This window comes from Mauremys reevesii, linkage group 12, assembly GCF_016161935.1.
Source record: "Mauremys reevesii isolate NIE-2019 linkage group 12, ASM1616193v1, whole genome shotgun sequence".
NCBI classification, from domain to species: domain Eukaryota; kingdom Metazoa; phylum Chordata; order Testudines; family Geoemydidae; genus Mauremys; species Mauremys reevesii.
Window position 1 is genome coordinate 10,632,837 of NC_052634.1, and position 24,361 is coordinate 10,657,197.

The following is a 24,361-nucleotide window of genomic DNA, read 5'->3' on the forward strand; positions in this document are numbered from 1 at the left end:
GGCTCCTCTTCCTCTCTCTCCCTGCAGCTCCTGCTGCTTTCTGATATTCCCTCTCACCTTTTCACCTGCCTGCCTGTTATGTCTCGTGTGCCCTCCTTCCTCCAGCGCAGCACTCCACCATCTCTGTGCATCTAGAGCAGAGAGAATACATATGCACCAGCAGCAGACACAATTTTCTACACTCTGGATCCTAATGGCGTCCCCCACAGTCTGGCACCTGAGGCGGCTGCCTCAGTTGACCTCATGGTAAGGCCAGCCCTGCCAGATGTTACCCTTGTCCCCTTGGCAACGCAAGTTTCCTTTCACCTTTTGGAATAAAATAAACCCCAATAAACCCTGAACTAGAAACCAAAGGGGAACATATTGACTATGGGAGCCCTGTTGCTATGGTGATGCAGAGTTTTCAGAGGTCCCTCCTCCGGGGGAGTGCTGTATGTGCACATAGTGTTGGTAGGTGGCGTTTTGCTGCCATGTCCAGTTTACCAGTGTTGTGTATGTGTGTATGTGCGTGTATGTTCGCTGGTTCGGTAATTCCCTGTGCGACTGCTTCAGGAAGCTGGTAGCTATGCTCCTTCCAGTAGAAGTGTATGACAGTTCCCCCTGGCTCCCCAAGAGATGGCGTTCACAGCCTCTGCAATATGCTTGGTCTTTACTCCCATCATCCACCCTGGGGCCAAGGCTCTGTGCTGTTAGGGGCAGTGGACTGCTCAGCTCTGACCAGGGGCAGCTTGGTGTGCTCCCTGTCTGGAATCTCTTCCAAACTTCCCGCTCCCAGCCTTTGCACTTAGCTGGGACATCTGTGAAACCAGTTAAAGGATACTGAATAGGGATGGTCCTGCTAGTGAAGGCAGGGGGCTGGACTCGATGACCTTTCGGGGTCCCTTCCAGTTCTATGAGATAGGTATATCTCCATATATTACACTGCAGTGGGTCACCATCAGGAGACAGTTCTCAGTGGCCTGAATCCCAGAGACGCTGAGCATTTGCGCTGAGCATTACAATGGTAGTCACCGTTCCAAGCACCTGCCATTCTCGTCAACAGCCTCGGGCCGGATCTTCAGCTGAGAAGGAAGGAGCAGAAGTGGGGTAAAGCCCACTCTGAGCTCCCCTGACCTTTGGTGCTGTAACTGTGCAGTGGCAGTTCCCTGGCTTTGTTCCAGGAGTGCTCTGTACATCAGATGGCTGTGTGTGTGTTGGTATTATATATAGATAGGGTGCCAGTCAATGGCATGCAGTTGTGTGGAGCGTGGCTTCCGGGTTTTGAGATCTACGGATGAAAAGTGCTATATCATTGCTAAGTGGCGTTGTTATTACTGTGGACCAATAGGACCTGGGCACTGCAAATGGCTTCCTCTGTGCAGTTCTTTGCATTCAGCTCTGATCAGACACAAGCTAAATACTAGAGCAAACTTAGAGGGCACGGCCAGCAGGAAGGGGGCATGTGTTTTGTGTACCACATGCTGGGTAATAACACAAGTGGGTTCCATCCTTATTACATTGAACTGGCTCTGTGTTAAGCAACTAATTACAAAGCCACACCCACTGCAGCTTACTGTTCCTAGCCACCTGCATACAGACTGCTGCCTCCTCCAAACTCTTCCCTTCTGGAAGTCATGTTCTTCCCGCCTGGTTCTTTGCAGGTTACTGTAATGTGGTAGGGTCTCCCCTGTGCCCTGGACATCCCAAGCTACTGGAGTTGTTGGCACAAGGTAGAACAGCTTCTCAGGGGTCTTCTATGCTGCAGAGTGACCCCAGTATGGCATAAGAGCAAAGGACATATTTAGCTCCATTTCTCTCAGCTGCATCCACAGCCACAGTTTTGGTCCTGGCTCCGGGAGTGTTAAAAGGCTGGCAAGTGCTTCCATGAGGTCAAACTTCTATAGACCTGGATCAACAGGGGAAAAAGAGATGATCTTCAGGCTTCCCTGTAAGGTGCTACTAACAATGGCAATGCCCTCAGCCTCAGACAAAACAGGGTCACCCACTCTTGCAATGTTTGGTGCTTTTCTTAATGCCCTAGCTCCTTTAGGAGTCGGGTGATTATCTGACAATCTCAGCTCTTTTTTCTTAAAAAAAGAGGTCGTTTCTAGCCCACACAGTTGCAGAGAAAAGCTGGAAAACATGAGCCCCGTGGGCTCAGAACCCAGAGAGCCAATAAACAAAACCCACAATTTATGATTTTAAAAATCTCAGGCTATTTTGGAGCCTGGATGATGATTTCTGGAATGCTTTCGTTTGGCAATGCTGTTAACGAGTTAATCTTTTTAAATGCTTGAAACTTGGGAGGGAAGTTTGAGAATGTCATTACTTTTTCTTACTTATATAGGGCCGGATCCTGAATAATTCCAATAACTGAGTTAAGTGACTTCCTTTCTCCTACAGGGAGAAAGTTGTTTCCAAGTTTTGCAACAGAATGGAAAAGCTGCTTCCTATCCGTCGTGTCCTGTGAAGAATAAATAAATGTTTAGAAAGACCTTGAAACATCCCTTTCTAAATGGAAAATCAAAGAGCTAGGGAGAATATTAAACACACACCAAAAAAGAGATATTAACTTGCGTTAATGACCTGATGAGATTGAGATAAATGTTTGCCTTGTGCTTAACTCACACCGTAGTGTCTCCAAAAATAATGATGCCTGCATCCAGACTCTTACCCACAAAGATATAGACAGGAGCTGTGCAATATAAAATGGTACAATATGAAAAAGAAAATGACATAAAACTCACCTGGGCTCCCAAGGAATTAGGGTTTTTTACTTCTTTTTTTTCAGATTTAAGGGTAATAAAAAGAGACACTTTTTTTACCCTGTGCAAAAGTAACCCATAGAAATCTGCCACAGAGACCAAGATGGGGAAGAGGGCTGATTCCAAATCCATTAAAAACAATGAAAAGACTCCTCTTGACTTCAAAGGGCTTAGCAAGATTCTAAAAAAATGAATCTGTAGGGCTCTGTCTCTGTCACGGTGGTGGCGGAAGTCAGATTCCATGACTTTCCACGGGCTTTGTGACTTCTGCAGTGGCCAGTGTGGCTGACTCCAGGGCCGCACAAGCAGCAGGCTCCAGGGCCAGCTGCTCAGGTGGCCCCAGGGACAGTCACACTGGCGCTTGCTGGAGCTGCCCTGGCACTAGCCGCACCGGTTGCTTTTTGGGGGGGCCAAGGGGAAGGGACGGCATGTCGAGCTCTTCGGCGGCAATTCGGCGGTGGGTCCCTCGGTCCTGGAGCTACCACTGAAGAAGAAAGTGGCGTGGTGGAGCTGCTGCCGAATTGCCGCCGATCGTGATCACAGCTTTTTTATTTTTATTTTTTTTCATTCTTGGGGTGGCAAAAACCCTGGACCCTGCCGTGCCAGGGACCACCTGAGCAGCAGTCCCAGGAATGGCGGGGATGTGGCCTGGGGGCGGCTGGAGCAGCCACTGCTCAGCAGCCCTTGGTGGGCCCAGACCCCCCTCCTCAGACAAGTGGACCCCCAGTGGACCCCCCAGTAGTGCCCCCACTCCCAGCTAAGATTTAGTCATTGGTATTTTTAATAAAAGTCATAGACAGGTCACAGGGCCATGAATTTTTGTTATTGCCCTGACCTGTCCATGATTTTATTAAAAATACCCATAACTATATCGTAGCCTTAATAATGAGAACTTCCACAGTTACATTATATGATGTGATTATATATAACATAAAAAAATGGGAAGGGATATAAAACCTCATGCTTCAAGGCATAAACTAACATCTAGCTAATGGGGAGGTCAGGAAGGAACTTTCTCCGGGGGTAGGTTATTTCATAATTCCTCACTTTAGGATTCTTGCATCTTCTTCTGAAGTATCTAAAGTACTCACTGTTGTAGGTGAACCACTGATAAGGTACAGCTATTCCTCCACTCCTGTTTATAATTCCTATAGTGTATGGGAGGGACTTTTTTTTTTTAAACAAGGATTTGTTCTTTATGTATTAGCCAATGGGGGAGAAGGATATAATATCGATGTGATTTTAATTGCTCTAACAGATATAAAACATTTAATTTTTAAAATCAGGCTCCTCAATTGCGCATGCTGAATGGAAGCAGGACTTTGTGAATGATAGAAAGGAAAATCCCAACATTGTTTAAATTACTTGATGGTTCAAACTATTGCATAGTAAAAATATTTCCAAGTGCCAGAGGAGGGAGCCAACAAATCATGGTAAATCTTAAGGATTCAATTTTTAAACACATTTAGAATAAAATCAGAATAAAAAAAATTGTGAAATTAAGATTGCCATTACAGATGTATGTTTCACCCATGAAATAGTTAATTTGCATAAACCTACAAATAGCCAATAGGCAAGTTTTTGTTTTGGTGACATAGTGGTGGGTGGAGTTTTCCCCTCTCCCATCTGCTTAGGGCATTTCAATTGCATTCCTCACAAGTTAATCTCTCATAATAAACTCAGTTGGTTTCCCACCCCCACAATTTGTACCGGTCATTCAAACCATTACTCCAGACATCAATACATTGAGGCAGAGACATGAGCCTGGGTGTTTCACCCTGATGCCACTCGCCATGGCCCATTTCTGATTCGTCTTTTGTTCCATCAGGGCAGTTTCCCAGCTGGGCCCCTCAAACAGGGCAGAGGCATGGTTCAAATAATGAGCTCCTCTGGAACCTTAGAGCTCTTTCTCCCCACCTCTATGCTCTCAGGAGGGCTCCTAATGAAAAGGACAGCCTCAGCTTGGAGCTGCTCTTCTAAAGAACGCCGTTGCTGAGTGGTTTTCTTTGCTGTGTGCATTAAGAGACATGCCCAGATCTGACAGCTTCACGCAAGGGAGCCAGTGTCTGATCTGGGTGCCTCTGATGTAGCGTGGTACCAGGTGAGGTTTGTGCCATGTTTTCTGGACGGGGGAGGAGGGAGCTAGCATGAACCACAACTGCTGTGGAAGTGGCAAAGGGGTCAGGGAGAAGACTAGTGGCTAGAGATGCATCCAGATGACGCTGGAGTTTTTTCTGCTCCCTGCGTGATAGCTATCAAAGACAGGGGCATGGAGGCAGAATTAAGGAAAGAGGCATGTGGGTACAGCTAACTTCTGTGTACGGATCAGAGGCTTCTCTTTTTCTTCAGAAAGACAAGGAGCTGATGGCTGCAACGGCTTCCCTCCTTCAGAAAGGGTCTCATTTCAGGGCACTCATCTGTTTCCCAGACCATTTGTTCTTTCTTTCTTCTCAGCAGCCCATCCCCTTTCAAATTCCCCCTCGCCATCAACTTGCCTCACGAAATGCCTGCTCTGTGTACAAAATGGAGGAGATGAAAAGGCAGCATCTCAAATTGGCCAGGCTTGGTTGCAGTATAGAACATAACAGATGGTACGACACGATGCATCCGAAATATCTGTGCAATAGCATTTTAAGAAACATATAACCGAGCAGGCAACATATGGAAAATACTTTCTTTGCTGAGGCGGGGAGGGGAATTTTCTCTTTAGACACCTGTTTGTGTCTCTCAGGTATGTAGAGATGATCCCCATCACCACAGCAGCTGTGTCCCTCACAATCTGTAGTGTGTTTATCCTCACAACATCCCTGTGAGGTTCGCAGTGCTACTATTCTCATTTTACAGAGGCACAAAGAGGCTAGGTGACTTGTTCAAGGTCACACAAGAAGTCAGTGACTGAGTGGGGAATTGAACTCCAGAGTCCTAGCACCCTAACCACAGAGCTAACCTTCCTGTTTTGCATTGTTCCCTTGCAGGGACTCTTGGTTGTAGGGTCTGCTCCCTGTTCCACAACAATCTAGTGAGAGAATCCCCTTCTTTCCTCCTCCTTCGTCTTTTGTTCCATCAGGGCAGTTTCACTGCTGAGCCCCTCAAACAGGGCAGAGGCTTCTAATCTAGGCTTCTCTGCTCTGCCCTGACTTAGACCGTGACTTTGGGCAAGCCCTTTCTTCACACCCTTGTAGGTCAACTGGAGATTGTTTTTAATAAAATTAAAGGAAGTTCAGGACAGCAAACTCATTTTGAACTGAAAAAATGGAAACGTTACCCTTTGACTGTCAAAACAAAACCTCTCCATATTTTCAGAATCTTTGAAAGTTTTTTTTGGGGGGGGCGGGGGTGTTGACTGAAGCAGTTAGATGAAATCATGATGAACTTGCAAAATGTTTTGATGTAGCTGAAAAATTGTTGGTCAAAAAATGTTGCTACAGCACTAATCAATAGGTCTCTAGATTAGAAGAAAACTCAGGACAAACTAATCTCCATCACTCTGGTTGCCAATAGTTATCCCAAAGATTTTTTGCCTGGAACATTTTGTGCTTTGGGAGGAAAACTTGATTAAAGGGGTATATGATCTGTTATGAGCAACTGCTTCAGAGCGAGGTCTTTGTACTCCATGAAGTCAAAACTCAATCTCCACAGGTTCCGGCTTCTTTCTGTATTTCCATCTTTGTAGATACATCACAGGAAATATACATTTAAAGGGACAAAACGTGAACTTCTTAACAAACACCCATACCTTCCAGTGATGTTCCACGACAGCAAAGAAATAACTAAGGATCTCAAGGTTTGGTCAGTGCTTTCTGCCTCCAACTTGTTGGTTCAACTCCAGCCTGTGTCAGCAGTGAGGGACAATAGTTACCATGTTGTGGTTCCATGTGAAATGACTTGGTGGGTCTCAGTTCAGATCCACATGAAGAAAACCTTGGCACAAAACTCTCCTCCAAAACTGACACCATATTGGCGCTCTTAGCAGAGAAGCCAGGGCTTGAATGGACCAGAGAGGCTGAAATCGTCTCTCACTCATGGAAGGGGTCCCTTCCACAGGTTACGATGATCAATGTTGGCAGGAGACTGTGTGCCTTGCTGATGCATGTGCTTTGTGCTGTAAGCCTAGCATGCTGTCTATCTACCCAGGTACATATTTTTAAATCAAGTGTATTTTAAATATCTTTGAAAGACACCCACTCTCCCCCACCCCCCGACAAATCATACCTTGCTGGTTGCGTCAGTGCTACCCATTTTATTTTAACATCTCTAAAAGCAGTGCAACAACACTTGCATCCAAAAGGACCCTGAACTGTGGGAAAGTTTAGATCTGGGTCAGAATTTTGCCGCTTGGTGTCCATGTCTAAACTCAACCGCTGCTGGAGCTGAAGTGTAAATCTTAGCATGGCAAACTTCCTTTCTCTTCCCTGACTCTGTCCCCTTTGCTGTCTGTACAATGTTCTCTCTACTTCTGTCAAGTATCAGAGGGGTAGCCTCTGGATCTATAAAAGCAGCAAAGAGTCCTGTGGCACCTTATAGACTAACAGACGTATTGGAGCATGAGCTTTCGTGGGTGAATACCCACTTTTGTGTTTCCCTTTAATCTAGAGCCCTCTGTTCTTACCTGAGCTACAGAGAACTGATGACCAAAGCCTCCAGACTGGGAGGAAAATAAAAGAGGAAAGCTAGAAAAATATTTTCTTTCTCTCTCAAAGAAATGTGCGGCCAGTAAATGATGCCTGAATTATCCTTGAACTGTCTCCTACGTAAGGATCAGGATGCATCATTTCTGCCCTTCTTTTTCCCCCTTCTCTCTGACACTCAGACATTTTGATCAAAGCTAGAGGAACAAGAGTCTCTTCTCTCACCCCATCACTGCGTTGATGCAAAATGGAAATTCTGCCATCGGTGACAATGATAATGTGTACATTGGCTCAGATGGGGGGAGAACAGAGCGGTGGGGGGGCTGTGGGGTGAAGTGTATGCCAAGGGAGGTTGATTTCTGCTCAGAGATAAAGTGTTTTGTATACAACAGTGAGGGATAATCACTCTGATCAAAGATTTGCTTGAGGGTATCCAACATTTCATCATCTGCTGGAGTGGGAGGATCCTGCTGCCAACTTCCCCCCCCCTTCTCTTTTTTTCTCCCCCAGCTGCTCCTTTCAGTGCCTGAGTTTGGTCTACCCCTTCCCAGTGCGGATCTGAGTGTCCCTGTGCGGGTTAGGCACAGTTGAACCAGTAAATTGTCTGCGTGCTGGAGTGATTAGCAGGTTCCAGGCCCTGCTCTGCCACTGATTTCTTTTGTGGCTTGAGGGCAAGTCACTTAGCCTCTCTGTGCGACAATTGCCCATCAGTAAAGGGGGATAATAGCACAGCCTGCCCCTAGGGATTGTGAGGGGCTCAGCTACTGTGGTCATGGAGGCCATGTAAGTACCTGAGATAGAGAGCTTGGGTTTGCTGAAGTATGGGAAGTGAGGGTGCCCCTTCCCCAGCCAGGTGTGTGAAGCAGCACTAGCTGCATAAATTGAGATGGCTGGGGCTTCAGCCACACATGGGGGCTGCCGGTAGCTTTCAGACATTTAGGAAACACAACCTTAGCTAGAACATGGAAAGGAGAGTGTGTGTGTGTGCGCGTGCCAGGCACGTGTAGTGCCTATGAGCATGAGAGGTCACACAACGCACAGTCAAACCGTGGAATTCTTTGCCAAAGGATGTTGTGAAGGCCAAGTCCATAACAGGATTCAAAAAAGAACTAGATAAGTTCATGGAGGATAGGTCCATCAATGGCTATTAGCTAGGATAGGCAGGGATGGTGTCCCTAGCCTCTGTTTGCCAGAAGCTGGGAATGGGCGATGGGATGGATCACTTGATAATCACCTGTTCTGTTCATTCCCTCTGGAGCATCTGGCCCTGGCCACCGTTGGGAGACAGGACACTGGGCTAGATGGACCTTTGGTCTGACCCAGTCTGGCCGTTCTTATCTTTGTGTGTGTGTGAATATGCATCTGAGCCAGACTTTAACTCTGTGTTCCTGCATGGACATTACGTGCCATCCGAGCATGAGCAGGAGACAAACCCTCCCTTCCTTGAAGCAGAGAGGTTGATCTCTCTGGACTCCTTCATGCGCCTGTCATGGGCTCGCTGGACCTCTGAGGCAAGCTGGGCCTGGCCTATGACTTAGCAGCTATCCCTCAGCCTCACTGATGAGCTGGCGACATAAGGGCTAATGAATGACCCATTCTGGGTATAATGGGGCATGACGAGAAGCTGACCCTGTGGTGGTGAAGCAGGGAGAGCACTAGTTCAGTAGAGCTGGCCGCTCAGTAGAGGAGGGAAGATTCTGGAGGGAGGAACCAGCGGAGTTCACCTCTGCGAAGAGCCTCAAGAAATCAAGCTAGGGCACCCACAGGGAGCAGAACAGGCTCCTGTGAGGGAGCCCTGGGCTAGGGCTGGCAAGGATAAGGGGACAGAAGCCCAGTCTGTGGTATTTGGATTCCTAGCCGAGAAAAGCCTGAGGAGCCAGTGCTCCGACCAGAGTGTGGAAAACTGAGGGGTGAAGGATCTTTTGGGTGCATTTACTGGGATTTTGAGTACCCTGGAAGGGAAATGAACTGTGCTAGGGGCCTGGGCCACAAGAGTCAGAAAGTTGGAAGGAGACACCAGCTGGAACTGGCTAGTGAAGGGCCAAGAAAGTATCCAGGAGCCAGGGGAGTGAGAGTGGCGAAGTCCCCTGCAACTCTGGGTCATAAGAACATAAGAACGGCCCTACTGGGTCAGACCAAAGGTCCATCTAGCCCCGTATCCTGTCTTCCGGCAGTGGCCAGTGCCAGGTGCCCCCAGAGGGAATGAACAGAGCAGGTAATCACCATGGGATCCATCCGTCCAGGCATAAGTGGGCACCCTGGTGATGAGGATGTTCCCTTAGAGCATCTCAGTGTATGCTGCTGAGTGTGGAGTATCCCATTCATTTCCATGGGCCCCAAAGGTGGGAGTCTGGCTTTAGTGGCAGGGCCCAGTTGACTGAGACACACCGTAGTGGGGAGGGGTTACGCTCATTAGCCAGGGGAACAGTCTGCCATAACAGCAGAAGGAACGCATGGAAATGCAGGAGTAACAAGTGGGAAAGGAACGAGTCCCTCCCTACCAGGGCATGTCTGAATCCAGCTGCATGTGTGGGTGTGCGACCTAGGGAATATCAGGGGCAGCTAGGGCAGGGGTGTGTGTGTGCACGCGCATGTCTGATTACAAACCTGAGCTCATATGAATGCAAGTGTGTATGTTAGTGAATAGGAATTAGTGTATTGTGTGCTTGTAAATTCCCACACAAAAGCATGCATATGCACACACTGCTCATATGTGTGTGTATTTACATGTGAACACACACACACACACACACACAATGGATGTATAGTTGCAAACATACCACATATGCATCTGAGCCCCACCGTGTAGCAAAAAGTAAACCCAGCAACATCCTTTTTGTCATACCTGCATTACCTTTGCCCTTTCCTTCTGGAAGCTGTCTCCATTATTCTCCTTGACTGGAACCAATGCGCTTTGCCAAGGCCATGGCTTCGAAGTGATATAGTGGAGTGCCGACCAGTTACCGTGCAGTGCTGGCAGTGCACAATTTTATTGTGTGGGCCCTGGGGAAGGGAGGGCCTCGCGGAGCTTCCAGTTGTTCATCATCCAACATCTCCCCATGCCTTGTAGCTTGTAAGTTAGTTGCTTAACATTCATTCAGGGATTTCCCATCCCCAGCATTTTAGATGAGGCACTGGGAGAGATGAACATGTGTGTCTGGAATGCGCTTTCCTCTCTGCAGTCCTGGCCTCTTCCAGCAGCTGTTGAATCCATGGGTTCTGGGTGTGCACAGGGCGACTTCAGAGGCCCCTGGTTTTAACACCAAGACAGTAATGACTCTTGAGTGGAATTAGTATCTTGTCCATCTGACCCCATTCTGACATCGAACAAGCGAAACTAAGTGCACTTAGCAGGACACCAGCTCCTGCCAACCCTAAATCAATAACAGGTGTCTCTGGCTTTTAGATCCTTTCTTTTCATCTCTCTCCTTTTCTGCCAGCAGCACACACTTTATTTTTTTTTCTCCTAGGAAACTTTCCCATTCTACCTTTCATCTGGACCTGCGCAGCATCCCTTTGCCAAATCTGCAGTTCGAGTAGGAGATAAGAAATCTTTGCTTAGCTGGGTTCTTCAGCCCAATCTCCCTGCCTGTCCCCTCCTTATTAGCACTTATGCAGCCTTCTTTATCTTTAAAGTGCTTTACAAATATTCATTATTCCTCCCCGCTGTGGTAGGTGAGCAAGGACTGCTATTCCCATTTTACACACCTGCCAAGGTTTGTGCCTGTTTTGTGACCTCGGGGTGGTCTCCCCGATTGCTATCCATGCGGTGCTGTTTTCTGTTCTGGAGGGGTTGGGGTTGCTTTATTTCCAATGCTCTGTCAGCTGGATTGTTTGCACCTCAGCTGCATGATTGCAGAGTCCCGCGTGGAGAGGCAACTGTATGCAGATTAACATGAAAAGAAGGGGAAAAAATAAAGAACAAAACTGAGACTCTAATGCTCTTAAAGGCTTTCAAAAGCTGCCACTTCAAGGGATGAACCATGCACCTTGGTGTATCTCCTCCCTCACTCCATCCTACTTTACCCTTATTCTCCTCAGCCATTAATCCATTCATATGGCTCAGCCTGATTGTTCTCAGTTTACCTCCAGTATGGAGCCCTGAGATGTCCCACTGTCCCAGCCTTTCACAGTTCAGTTATTATCTTACTGCCAGGTGAATGATCCTTTAGCTGCTGCTTGCCAGGAGCTGTGGTGACGTCCAGTGGACATGATGGGAAAGCCTGCTGTGTGCAGTCTGTGTGGGCAGCACAGGTGGCCATGGGTAACCTCAGGAGGTCCAGAGCTCAAGTTCAGGTCAACACCAGGCCTCGCTGAACTATCTTAGAAAGAATCTAAACCAGATATCTCTGCCTTACTAGAATGGGTGCTGAGGGGTATGGTCCTTGGGCAGAAGAATCTGAGCTAAGTATCTGGATTCAGTTGTAACGGGCACTAGGGATCATACTTGGATAGAAGATCCTGAAGTATCCATTTATATGCACACACATCTGGGACAGACTGCAGCCCCTGGGTGGAAGAGAAGAAATGGGATTCTATTTCCATGCACGCATGGACAGGAGCCCACTCTAGGTAAGATAAGCATCTAAATTCAGTTGGAATAGGCTATTTCGATGCCTTTCTCAGCATACCTAGAGCAGAGATGCAGAATCCGAGCCTGGCTCAGTTACTGGAGTAAGAAGGAAGAGTGGAACACTAACAGCTCAACCACTCTGCCTCTAACTCATCCTCAAAGAGCTTGGGCAAAAAATTTTGTACAAACTGTTTTTTTCACCAAAAAAATGCAGGTTTGGGTCGACCAAAACAATTTTCGAATTTGAGTAGATTTTGACAAATTATTTCAGTCAAATAAAAATGTGGAAATGTCAAAATTGGTTTGTTTTGGCACTTCTGAAACTAAACATTTTGGATTTTCATTTCGTAAAGACCTTTTGTTTTGGGATTTCACTTGATTATTCATTTCTGCTCTCTTCAATCCGAATGAACTTTAAACCCCACCTGCAGCCAGGTGCATGAGCAAGGAACACCTCCCAGGGCAAGCGTCAGCACCTCTCACAAATGGTCCTTGTGCCTTGGCTGCAGGATCTGGTGCAATGGGTCTCTGGAGGGTTCTGATGGCAGACAGCTAGGGAGTTAAAGCCGCCTTTGCCTGTGTGTTGTGCTTATCCCTTTGGTAAACGTGAGTTCAGAGAGTGAGCTTTTTTGTGTGTGTGCTTGCATGAAATGCAAATCAATAGATGTTGTATTCACATTCTAACAAGATGTCAAGGAGAAAAGGGTAGCCTTTCATTCAAGGAGAGACAGAGACACAAACACACACAGGGAGAAGAGAAAGACAGGGAAGAGGGGACAGAAAAAAGGGAGGGGGGAGAGATGGAGAGGAGCACAGGAAGTCGTGGGGGGGGAGGGAGTGAAAGATATGCAGAGTGTGTCTCCAGGCTGCAGAGAGGCTCATCACAGCTCTGGGGGACCATGCAAGCTGTTATGACTTAAGCCGTGCTAGGTGCTGCCCAAATGCCCAGACAGACAGAGGAGCCTCAGAAGCCAAAGCTGGTTGTAGGGTTGGTCGGGAGGGGATGGAGAAGCTGAGAAACCAGGGTGGGGCAAGCGGCACAGGATTTACTTGTGATGCATTAGGTAGTAGGTTGGTTTGCTAAATTCCCCTTCCCTGTGACCCCCTCCACCATTCAGCTCCCATGTCTTCCCCCACTGCAGTCCTTGGTGGCCGTGCCACTCCTCCCCCCGCTCCCCAATTACAGAGCAGTTTGCTCCCTAGATGAATGGAGGGGACCTGTAGTAGTTATTTCATGACTTGACTCATAGGCTTTGCAGAACACATGGGCAATCAGGAGAGACTGAATATCACTGATGATCTGGGAATTCAGGAAAACAATGTGTCCTTAAGTTCTCCTCCCTAGCTAGCACATGGGGTTGGGGAGGTGGCCTGCACTATGGGGAACTGGAGAATACCTATGTTAGAGCCATAGACGGGCAATGAGACATCAACATTAACAATCTGCCACATAACAAACAGGGGTTAGGAAGGGCACCATAGGGCAAAGCCAGGGCTGGATTAACTCTCCTGTGGGTTTGGGGCAATTAGATTTTGTGGGGCCCCCTGAGGGTTTGGAGTGGAGGAGTGGGCTCAGGGCTGGGGCAGAGGATTTGGATGAAGGATGCAGGCTCCACTTACCTTGGGTGGCTCCTGGTCAGCGGTGCAGCAGGGCTAAGACAGGATCCCTGCCCACCTTGGCTCCATGTTGCTCTGCTTCCCGAGGTGGCCGGCCTGTCTGCCCCTAGGCAGAGGGGCCAGGCCGCTCTGCGTGGTGCATGCTGCCATGCCCTCAGGCGCCGCCCCCGCAGATCCCATTGGCCGCAGTACCTGGCCAATGGGAGCTGCGGAGCTGGCACTGGGGGCAGGGGCAGCACACAAGGATTCCCTGAACACCCCTCACCTAGGGGCCACAAGAGCATGCCAGCGCTTGCAGCTCCAGGCCCAGGGTGGGCACTGAGGCTCAGGAACAGGTGTCCGGCCCAGGGCATGGAGACTTGCCGTGGGCCGGATGAAAAGAAGCAGCGGGCCTCATCCAGCCTACGGGCCCCCCCTTAGCCCAAGGCCCTGGACTGCAGCCCCTAAAGCCCCTGCATTAATCTGGCCCTGGGCAAAGTGGCTGGGGGTAGTGTCTTCCTGCTGGATCTACTCACACTATGCTAGTATTGTGATGGGGTCCTGCTTAGAGATGCTCATGAAACAACTCCCCAGCACAGGGCATCAGTTGGACCAGACCCTCAGCCTTAAAGCATGAGCCTCTTCCACTTAACCTAAACATGTTACCCGGTAGCAGTTGTAGGCTGTGGAGCGTCCATTACAGGGGGAAGCACCCTTAGCCTGCATGTTACATGTTCCCTTTTTAGACCCCTAGTTCCTCCTTAACCATCTGATTTCACCCCATTATTACTACTACTTAGGCACTACCACAATGCACATGCTATGACCCGCAGTCATGGACCAGGACCCCATTATGCTAGGTCCTGTACAAACACAGAAGCATTATATGATGCTAGGGCAGTGACACAAACCAGCAAAAGGATCAGGGCAAAGTCCTACTGCTTTGCATACAATCCACACCCAGAACACCAAGTCTCTTCTCTCTCGAAAGTGCCTGTTTTCTGTAAGCTTGTGCCTATGTTAATGCTTTTTGGGTGTCTTTTTTTTCCCTGTAATTCTTTGCTCTAAAAGAGGGATGGGGAGGTGGAATTTATTTTTTCTCTGAAGGCTTAAGACAGTGTATTATTTACCCAAGTGACTAGACTGGTCCCACTAGTAAATTTGCATTGAGGCAGCTTGAAAAAAACATCCCAAAACGTACATCTAAAAATCATGTTTAAAGGAGCCCAGTAGACCGTAATGTTTTCTTTCAGAGCTGGTGCTGCCTGTCAAATTTAAATATGCCATTTGGAGTCTCTTTATTTAATGTCAAAAAACCCAAACAACCCCTTCCCCACATCTCCAAGAAAAGCTCTGCTGCTGAAATACATATTTATATCTTTTCTTTTTTTCACCTTTTTGAAGACAACAGTTGGAGCACCTTGCATACTGTAATGGATTTAGTCTCTTAATTTCCCAAGAGCTAGATCACAGTTGTTGTTCCCATTTTACTGATTTAGAAACTGAGGCACAGGGAGATTTAAGGGACTTGCCTGAGGCCACACAGGAAGTATTTTGCAGAGTCGGGAATCGATTTCTAGGTTAGTGCCGTAACCGTTTTGAAGCACATTCTAGTTCTGTCCTCTGCGTGTGGATTAACACACTGTGCAGAGGTGTGTATGGCTGTGTGCATTAAAAATGTATTAAAAATCCTTTAAAACGTTGTTAACTGACAAAAGAGCAAATTATTTTTATTAGATTATTACCTCCAGGGTTTTTTTGAGGGGCAGGGGAAGTAGGGAGGGTACAGAGTCTTTTGGAATCCATCATATAATTTTGTCCTTTACTTCCCTTCTGAAAGACATTGTTAGTTCCAACAAAGAAGGGCTGGTAGCACTGTTTATGATTAAGGTTGCCTGACATTTCCCATTACAAGACCCTGTTTTCAACTGCTTATCATTTTGCCATACTTTAACTGCTTGGCTTGAAGTTTTCCATGGTGGCTGTTTGTGTCAGGCTGAATTTTTTTGGGACATTTTCAGCTGAGATGGTTCAACTGTTTCTGAGAATGAGGCCTTTCTCTTTGAAATTCTTTAGCATCCCCATGCTTCGAAACAGGAGCTTGAAATTTGTTTGGAGCGGGGTAGCCTTTGCCATTCCCTTGAAAATCTGCCCAAATCTGGCCAAATTATAAACCTTTGAATTTGCAAAATTTCAGTTTGCACATGCTAGTGTTTAGCAGATAAAACTGCTGAAGATTCCACCTTCACTGAGTGTGCTCGAGTCTCTCATAGTTCCTTGTGGTGACCAGAGTGTGTACGCACTAGTCACTGAGAGACTAAGCATGCTCCAGCCCAGAGCCCAGCAGGACTTTCCCTGGGACAGCTGCTCCAGGCAGGGGCAGGGCAGGGCACTAGAATGGAGAGCCGAGATCTGTCTCTGATGTGCTCTCAGTGACCATTCCCCACCCCCCCAGCTGGCACCCAGGCAGTGTGGCGGAAGAAGCCATGTGATTCGAATGCAGAGGGGGCAGCAGTTGGATGGGGGGGCAGGTTGGTATTGATTCAGCAGGGGACTCAGACTGGAAGCCAGTGAGAGAAATGGGGCAGACACTGAGATCAGATGAGGAGCTGGTGAGGGGAGACTTGGATTGGGTGGACGAGGAGCTCGGGCTTTGGGGGGGGGGTGAGACAAATCGGATGAGGAACCAGGACTAGCTGGGCAAGCAGACTGTGGACAAGGAGTTTGGGTGGAGGGGGGGTGGAACTGGGGCAGGTTGGGCGAGGAGACTGGTCCTGGGTGTCGGGAGATGGAAAAACTGTGGGCTGCCCCGCAGTTTGGGCTACAAGGGCGTGAATACTGTGCACACCAAAGTGCTGTGCTGTGATTCCACTGTGCGGCTGGTGTGGCTCGAACTCAAAGGTTCCTAGTTTGCATTACCATAGTCCTCTTCAAACGGGATGTCAGTAGCATGAAGTAGGGACCTTTTAGTTTGTGCCTGGGAGCATCCAGACGTGACAGTTACAGCACAATACCTTGATGCATCTGCTATTCACCCCCCTCTCCACACCCCAATCCAAACTGTGGGGCAATGTAGACAGCCTGAAAGTTGAGGGGATTGGGCTTCGGACAGTGAGGGGGAGAGTAGGCCTGGCTGGGCAAAGAGACTGGAACTGGAATGAGAAATCTGGGGTGTGGAGACTGCGTCTGAGAATGGGACAGGCACAAGGAGCCACTGGCTGGGAAGAGACAGGACCGCAACAGGGATTGGAAGAAATATCATGTGATCATGTAATTCAAGATTGTATTGAATTTGCATATACACAAGGTGGCCAAATCGTTTCCCCTCATCTTTCCTTTTTTCCCCCCTCCAACAGTTTTACACCCACTTCTTGAATCTTGTTGCACAAACAACCTTAACTCTGGCACTTTCTAACTGGGGAGTGCTTGACCTGCCAATCTGAAACATGTTCATTTAGTGGAGGAATTTTGTGTGTAATATAGATGGTGGTCTCCACTCATTAGGGCAGGGCAGGGACTTAGAACCCAAGGTTGCAGATTCTTATGTCTAGTTCCAAGGGAGATTTTTGTCAAGTGTCTGGAACAGTAGAGACCTGCAGTGCAACTGGGATCCCCTGCATCCTGCAGGTTCTGCTGCCATAATAGCAGGAGCAGGATTCAAGAACAGCCCTGCACAGGCTTTATATAGCAGTGGACTGGGAGTGAGGTCTCCTGGGTTCTATTCCCAGCCCTGCCACGGACTCATTCTCTGGCTTGGGGCAATTCCCTTAACCCCTTGGTTCACTTCTCCATCTGTATAATGGGAATCCTAATGCTTATCCACCTCACAGCGAGTATTGTAAGGGTTAGTTTTCATGTTAGTACGGTGCTTTGCTATGAAATGTTATATAAGTGCAAAGCGGTGGTGTTATGGTCTCCAGTTGGGTCCTCCTTGCCCTATTCCTCAATCATCCAGAGGAGGTGCATGGAGAGGAGACAGATATTCCTCCTCTCTACTGGCAGCCTGATCTCCTTCCTTAGCTCTGTCTGCTGCAATCCCAGCCTTGCCAGCATGGTTCCTTAACTGGATCCATCCAGGACAGAACAATCTGTGGCCATGTGAGAGTTGGGCTTATATAGGAGCCACTGCACAGGCAATTTATCCATCCATCTTCTGTCTTCTCTATGTTGTTAAAGCACCTGCATATGTGAGTTTGTACCTTGCAGCTTATCTAGAGGAAGCATGCAGCAGGGCAGGAGTCTCAGCTGTCATATTCAGGGGGAGGGATTGTTGCCTTTTTTTAAAGTGAGTTTAGTGCTGGTGAAAGTTGAGGCATCGACAGCCCTGGAGACTGAAATCTTCTGTTTGCCCATGGAAACAGTAATGCAAAATACTCCCTGTGCATGATTAATTGTTTGTATTACAATAACAAACATCATTCCGGGCTGTATTAGCAGGAGTATTGTAAGCAAGACACGAGAAGTAATTCTTCTGCTCCACTCTGCACTGATAAAGCCTCACCTGGTGTATTGTGCCCAGTTCTTGGCACCACATTTGAGGAAAGCTGTGTGCAAATTGGATAAAGCCCAGAGAAAGGCAACAAAAATGATTAAATGTCTAGAAAACGTGACCTATGAGGAAAGATTGAAAAAATTGGGTTTGTTCAGTCCGGAGAAGAGATGACTGAGAAGGGGACATAATAACAGTTTTCAAGTACATAAAAGGTTACAAGTAGAATGGAGAAAAACTGTTCTCCTTGACCTCTGAGGATAGGACAAGAAGCAATGGGCTTAAATTGCAGCAAGGGTGGTTTAGGTTGGAAAAATTTCCTGCCGGTCAGGGTGGTTACACACTGGAATAAATTGCCTAGGAAGGTTCTGGAATTTCCATTATTGGAGATTTTTAAGAGCAGGTTGGACAAACACCTGTCAGGGATGGTCTAGATAATACCGAGTGCAGGGGACTGGACTAGAAGACCTTTCGAGGTCCCTTCCAGTCCTACGATTCTCTGATTCTTTTAAAAGACGCCCAGGTGCTAAGATACATGACTGCTCAATCCGCCTCCCTTGGGAGCAGGCAGGGCTGCTGGGTTATAAAGCTCTAAGCATTCCATGCCTGACCCTGAGAAGCTCCCGGGTGCGTGTGCCTTGCAGTGGAAACCCTACTGCGATTGTAACGCCAGTGGCTGAAACGGAGGGTGAAGGGGCGACGGCTGGAAAGCAACAGGCATGCTCCAGACTCTAACTCATTCAGCAGCTTCGGAATAGCTGCAACAAGTTATAATCCCCAAGCAATCTAATTTGATGAAGCTTTCCCCAGCCCTTTTGCATGAAGGACAGCCCAGAGGACTAGCCCAGGGAGCGTCCGTGGCATTCCTTTCCCCTAGTGCGGTGCTGCTGGCAGCAGACCAGTCTCCCCTGCCCTGCCATTGTGCCAGTCCCACAGAGCCCTCTCCAGGACCCAGGGGCGCAAGTGGGAGGTGCACCCAGGGGGCAGCTGGCAGCAGTTAGCTCCCCATAGAGTGGAACCTTCAGAAGAGGCAAGTGACTGTGTCACTCAGGAGGCTCGAACCAATGAGTGCCTGGTAGGAGGTCTGCTCTCCCCACTGCACAGTCTAGTGCGGGTGTTTCTTCTGCTAGTTGTGTGTATGTGCAGGAAAAAATCAGAGACACTGCCTGCCTGTTCCCATCTCTCTCTCTCTCTCTCTCTCTCTCTCCAGCTCACTAACTCACTCTCCCTCCCTCTGCAAACATTGGATTTAAACCTGCTCAGAATTCAGCACAGAGGAAAGCAGCGGAAGCAGCAAGCCAAGCAGCCTCCAGACTCCTGCAGCTCCAAGATGTACCATCCTGCCTGCTGGATCGTCTTCACAGCCACAACCGCCCTGCTTTTCATCCCAGGTACAGCGGGGAATTGTTTCTTTTTTCTCTCTGTCTGTCTAGGGGATGTGCGGATCTTAGAGCAGAGGGAGGGAGAACGAAATGGTGTGTGCATCACATGCACGCACACACACACACACACACACACAGGAGTTGCTCTGCAGCAGAGTGCTTTTAGCAGCCACTGTGAGCGGGGTTCAAAGATCTATGCCCAGGCTGCTGCTTCCCAAATGAGTGCTGAGCTGGTACAGAGACCAGCTGCTGTCCGAACAGCGTGGGGAGAAGAGGCTCTTGCATGCGCAGGAATTGGCTGAATGGTATTTCCAGGCACAGCGTGCAGGGATGCTCCGGAGAAGTCTCTCTGTAACACACACACACTCTCTCTCTCTCTCCCCGCCCCCCGTTATTACATGCCCAGTGAATGGGGGAACCTTTCCCTTCGAAGTTCAGTGCCCTTCATCTCCATTTCTTTCCCAAAGCGCCTGCTTTCCCTCTTGTATTTTGGGAGACTCAGCCTCTATCCTGAATCGTCCTGTTTTCTCCTTCCCTCTCTGGGACTCGCTTCCCCGTGCTGACACTCACTGCCACTGTTCCCCTGTTTGGGCAATCAGCCTGCAGCAAGAGGCACAGATGCTGCAACCGTAGCAAGCTGAGCAGGTGTAGACTTCCCTACAGACTTAATGCAATGCTGAGAATGCTGGACTGTCCTCCTCGCGACACTCGCTGGGAGCTTAGCATCAGGGTGTTGGAAAACGCCACTTGTAATGGGGTTTATGGTAATTTGCCTCTAGAGAGTCACTCCGGGCTGAAACTCAACAGACGAGGTCTCAGCGTGGGCACCGAAACACAATCCAGCATATGCCACCCCACTGGCCATATGGGAGGGATAACACTGACAAAGAGGGGCAGGGGAATGGTACAGGCGACCGAAATTGATGATGGTTTGTGCTTTTCAGCTGAGATCTGCCCAGCTGCCTAAGAGACTCGGACACCCAGTTCCTATTAAAATGAATGGGAATTGGATGTCCTAATCCCATCCTGGTTCTGTAATCCAAATGTCTCTCCTTGGGCCTGGCTGTGATTTACATTGGCATGGGGGGTGAGGGGGAAGCGGGGATGCAGGGTAGATCTCTGTGTTTAAATAGCTTGTCAGTGTGCAATTTAATTTTTTCCGCAGGGGTTGTGTGGGTGGGCAGGGAGGAAGGCTGGGGAAGTGTTAGATCTCCTACACCCCCCCCCCAAAAAAAAAAACCTGGTGGGGCAGAATCAGTGGGGCATGAGCTGTGGAGCTAATCCACATACTGCTGGACTGACCACAGGTCCATCAGTAGAGCAACCCCAACTTCAAGAGAGACCCCAACATCTGATACCTGTTTACAGCATCCTCTGTGAAATTTGCTCCTGAGCAGAGGACTTGGTCACTTCTTAGTGGGTACTGCCATTGGAGAGGCCCACGGCTCAAAGATGAGAGTCACACACTGTTCCTAGCTTGACCAGTTCAGAGCCGTTATGGAGGATTAGTTGCCACAGTGTTTTTAAAATCTCTGCCCAAGGCCCATGTCCGAGACCAGTGGTTCTCAAACGTTTGTACTGCTGACCCCTTTCAGATAGCAAGCCTCAGAGTGTGACCCCCCCTTTATAAATTGAAAGCACTTGTTTATATATTTAATACCATTGTAAATGCTGGAGGGAAAGCGGGTTTTGGGGTGGAGGCTGGCAGCTTGTGACCCCCCATGTAATCAACTTGCGACCCCGAGGGGTCCCAACCCCCAGTTTGAGAACCCCTTTTCTAAACCAAAGAGGTGCAAAGGTAACTTTGCAAAGAGAGGCTCTTAGGAAATGGTGTTTGGGTAGTGCTGGGGGTGTGTGAGCTGCAAAGCTCCTCTGCATTGAAGGGTTGTTTTTTTTCCTGGAAAACTTCTTGAAGTCATGTCAGTTTTTCAAGGGAAAGACGGGGCCCCTTTTTAGGAGCGAGGGTGGCTTGCGTCTAAAAAGCTCTACTGAAAAATTGGCAGCTTTCAGAGTCCCAGAGTTGAAAGTCATAAGGGGCCATCAGATCATTTAGTCCAGTGGTTCTCAAACTTCCGTACTGGTGATCCCTTTCACACAGCAAGCCTATGAGTGCGACCTCCCCCTTTATAAATTAAAACCACATTTTTAAATATTTAACACCATTATAAATGCTGGAGCCGAAGCAGGGTTTGGAGGTGGAGGCTGACAGCTTGCAACCCCCGACGTAATAACCTTGTGAACCCCTGAGGGTTCACGACCCGCAGTTTGGCAACCCCTGATCTAGTCTGACCTGTGAATCGCAGGCCACCAGCACTGCCCGGCACCTGTACGCTAAACCTGACGGTAACGAGACCCACAGGAGACTAGACTGTTATGTGCCACTGGCAGAGACATGAAAGAGCCCCATTTAATTGCAAATGAATTGACATTTGGCAGGTGTGGAATTGCTGCGGGTGACATGTTGGTGTGAGGTTCTGCGAATTCTCAGTGGTGAGTTGCAGGGCTCTGGCAAAGGTGCCCACCAAAGCCAGGCAGAGCTCTGCCCTGCTGTTCTTGGGAAGCTCCGAAGCTGTGCAGTGCTCTGCGGGTCCTGGGCCCCTGCTATCCTAATGATGGATGGGACTGATCCAACTTTCAGGCTGTGGCATCGCTATCAGTAATGCGGAGAGTCAAAAGCCAGGGTTCGAGCACTTCAAACTTGGGGGAAGCTTGGTTCTGGTTCCAGAGAGGAACTTTGAAGCTCTAGCCTGTCTTTTGCATTCTGATGAGATGCCAGTCTGCTCTAACTCTGATTTTCCTGTGGTCTGAACCAGACTATAGGAATTTGCCATACTAAACCAACCATTGGTCCATCACATCCAGAAACCTGCCTCCTACATTGATCAACAATGCCTGATACTTCGGAAGATGTCAAATACCCTTCCTTTAATACACCTGGCTAGCCATGCAATGCGGTGCACAGGGGAAGAGTGTCCTTCCTGACCCCTGCAGTGATCAGTTTATGCCCTGAAGCATGACATTTGAATATCTTTATTTACATAATTGCAACTGTTATCAATATTATCCAGCTTTTGTAAACCTAGCAACAGTATTTGGGTCACATTCTGATTTCAGTGATGCTGGAGTAACTCAATTAGCGTCTGTTCAGTCCCTCCAGATGGAGCCCAGAGTAGTCGAGATTAGAATCCAGCCCGCCGACCCCAGGCACCTGTTCCACAGTGTTGTTTAGGAGTGTCAATTATTTGGGGAGCCTGATCCCTCATGCTTTATGCATGTGAAACTCCCACGGGATACTCAGAAGCAGGTCTCAAGCTTAAACTGCTTCCCTTCGATCTTTATGCTAATCCTGCAGGGTGCTTCATGTGAGGTGTGAGAAGAGAACTTGCTCAGAAGGTGTAATTAGAGTGAAGGAAAACATCACAACTTGAAGGCTCCTGCAGAAAATAGCATTGCAAAGTTATTATTAGCCATAATGGCTTATTTGCAGGGTTTTTTTCCTCTCTCTCTCTCACTCATTCTCTCCCCTCTGTTCTTTTCTGTATCTTCTGTTTGGAAAGATGCGTTTCTCCCAGAGGGGCTCATGTTGTCTCGTTACCAATTTACTCTTGTGGAGTCTAAAGACACGAAAGGTTAATGCAATAATGAAACCGTGACCCCTCCGGTCACAGATAGCGCCTTACTCTGCAGCTTTTCATTTCTTGGTAAGACACGTTTCCATCTCGGAATAATTTCTAAGGCTAATGCTGTTGTCTCCTGGTGCCTTTAGGGAAGGGGTTCAGTGGCCATAAATTGCTTTCCGAGGTGGAATCTCTCTGATGGGAAGGACAATGAAGGTTTTTAATGAGCCTGGAGCCGCAAGACAGGGAGGTGGTGGGTGGGAAGCTTAATTGTGAAGCCAACAGCAAGTGCTTCAAACTGCAGGGGCATCTCTGGGCACTGAGTTATGATTTGGACTAGTGGGGGATGTTGTGGGTCAGACAAAGAAATTGGGGGTGGGGTGGGGTGAGGTATCATGAGTTACTCTGCATGGCCCATAGCATGATGTGTGAGCTCCATAGGTGACCAAGACACTCTATGCATGTGTTTCAGTTTCCATTGGCATTGATATTTGCTTTATTCCTAGGGACACGTGTTCCCCACCATTGCAGTTTGAGTTGTTCTCATGGAAGCTGGGTTAGTCACTTCTTTCCAGGCTGGGGTCTGAAGAGGAGTCCCTCAGATGGTCACATATTGACCCTCAGTGTCAGAGGTCTTCTTAGACGTTCAGGGCCAAGCTGTGCCCCGAGCGACAGGCGTGTATCTCTCTTGAAGCCAGTAGAATTATTCTGAACTTACCCACTAGTATAACTGTGAGTGGTGTTTCATGTACGCTGGTGTAAATCAGGAGTGACACCACAAAAGGCAATGGAGCTACACCAGTGTAAACCTGGAGTGAGACCAGAGTTAGGCCATTCATTGTCAATCCTTTTGTAAAGACTACACTCAGGGACAGATCCTCATCTGGAGTAAATCTGTATAGCTCCACGGAGTGCAATCCCAATCACCAATCTGGGACATGAGAGCTTAGAGGTGGCTGAGGCAATGGCTACCCACTACTGATAAAATTGGGCCACATGCCATGACCGTTTCATGCCTTGGAGTGGTTAGCCTGCAATGTCATTGCATAGCAAGGCAATGCCATCCCACGTTATCCCAGTGAGATGCTGCTCTGACGCCGAGACACCTGCGGGACTTCCCTCCATTAGGCTTGTTAGAGTGTGGGATGGACCAGAGAAGACTGGGTCTGTCCTGGGAATGCAGAGACAAGCTGAGACATGTTGAGCTTCATCCTTCCTGACACAGAATCCAGGCAGAGGATCCAGAATCCAGCAGGGGCTCTGTAGGGACAGGCTGAGTAGGCAGCCACCTGGAGTGCTGTGCATAAGGAGTTGTTGGTGAAATAGCATGAG

General features: G+C 48.4%; 1 protein-coding gene across 7 annotated transcripts in view; it reads left to right on the forward strand.

Annotated features, from left to right (window-relative positions):
• OPCML (opioid binding protein/cell adhesion molecule like) overlaps positions 1 to 24,361 on the forward strand; it is an 854,468-nt gene that overhangs the window by 134,183 nt on the left and 695,924 nt on the right. For all 7 annotated transcript variants that reach the window (XM_039496207.1, XM_039496208.1, XM_039496206.1 and 4 more), the window contains one exon: positions 19,241 to 19,421. In XM_039496207.1, coding sequence (XP_039352141.1) covers positions 19,241 to 19,421 — 181 coding nt within the window. The remainder of the gene's footprint in view (positions 1 to 19,240; positions 19,422 to 24,361) is intronic.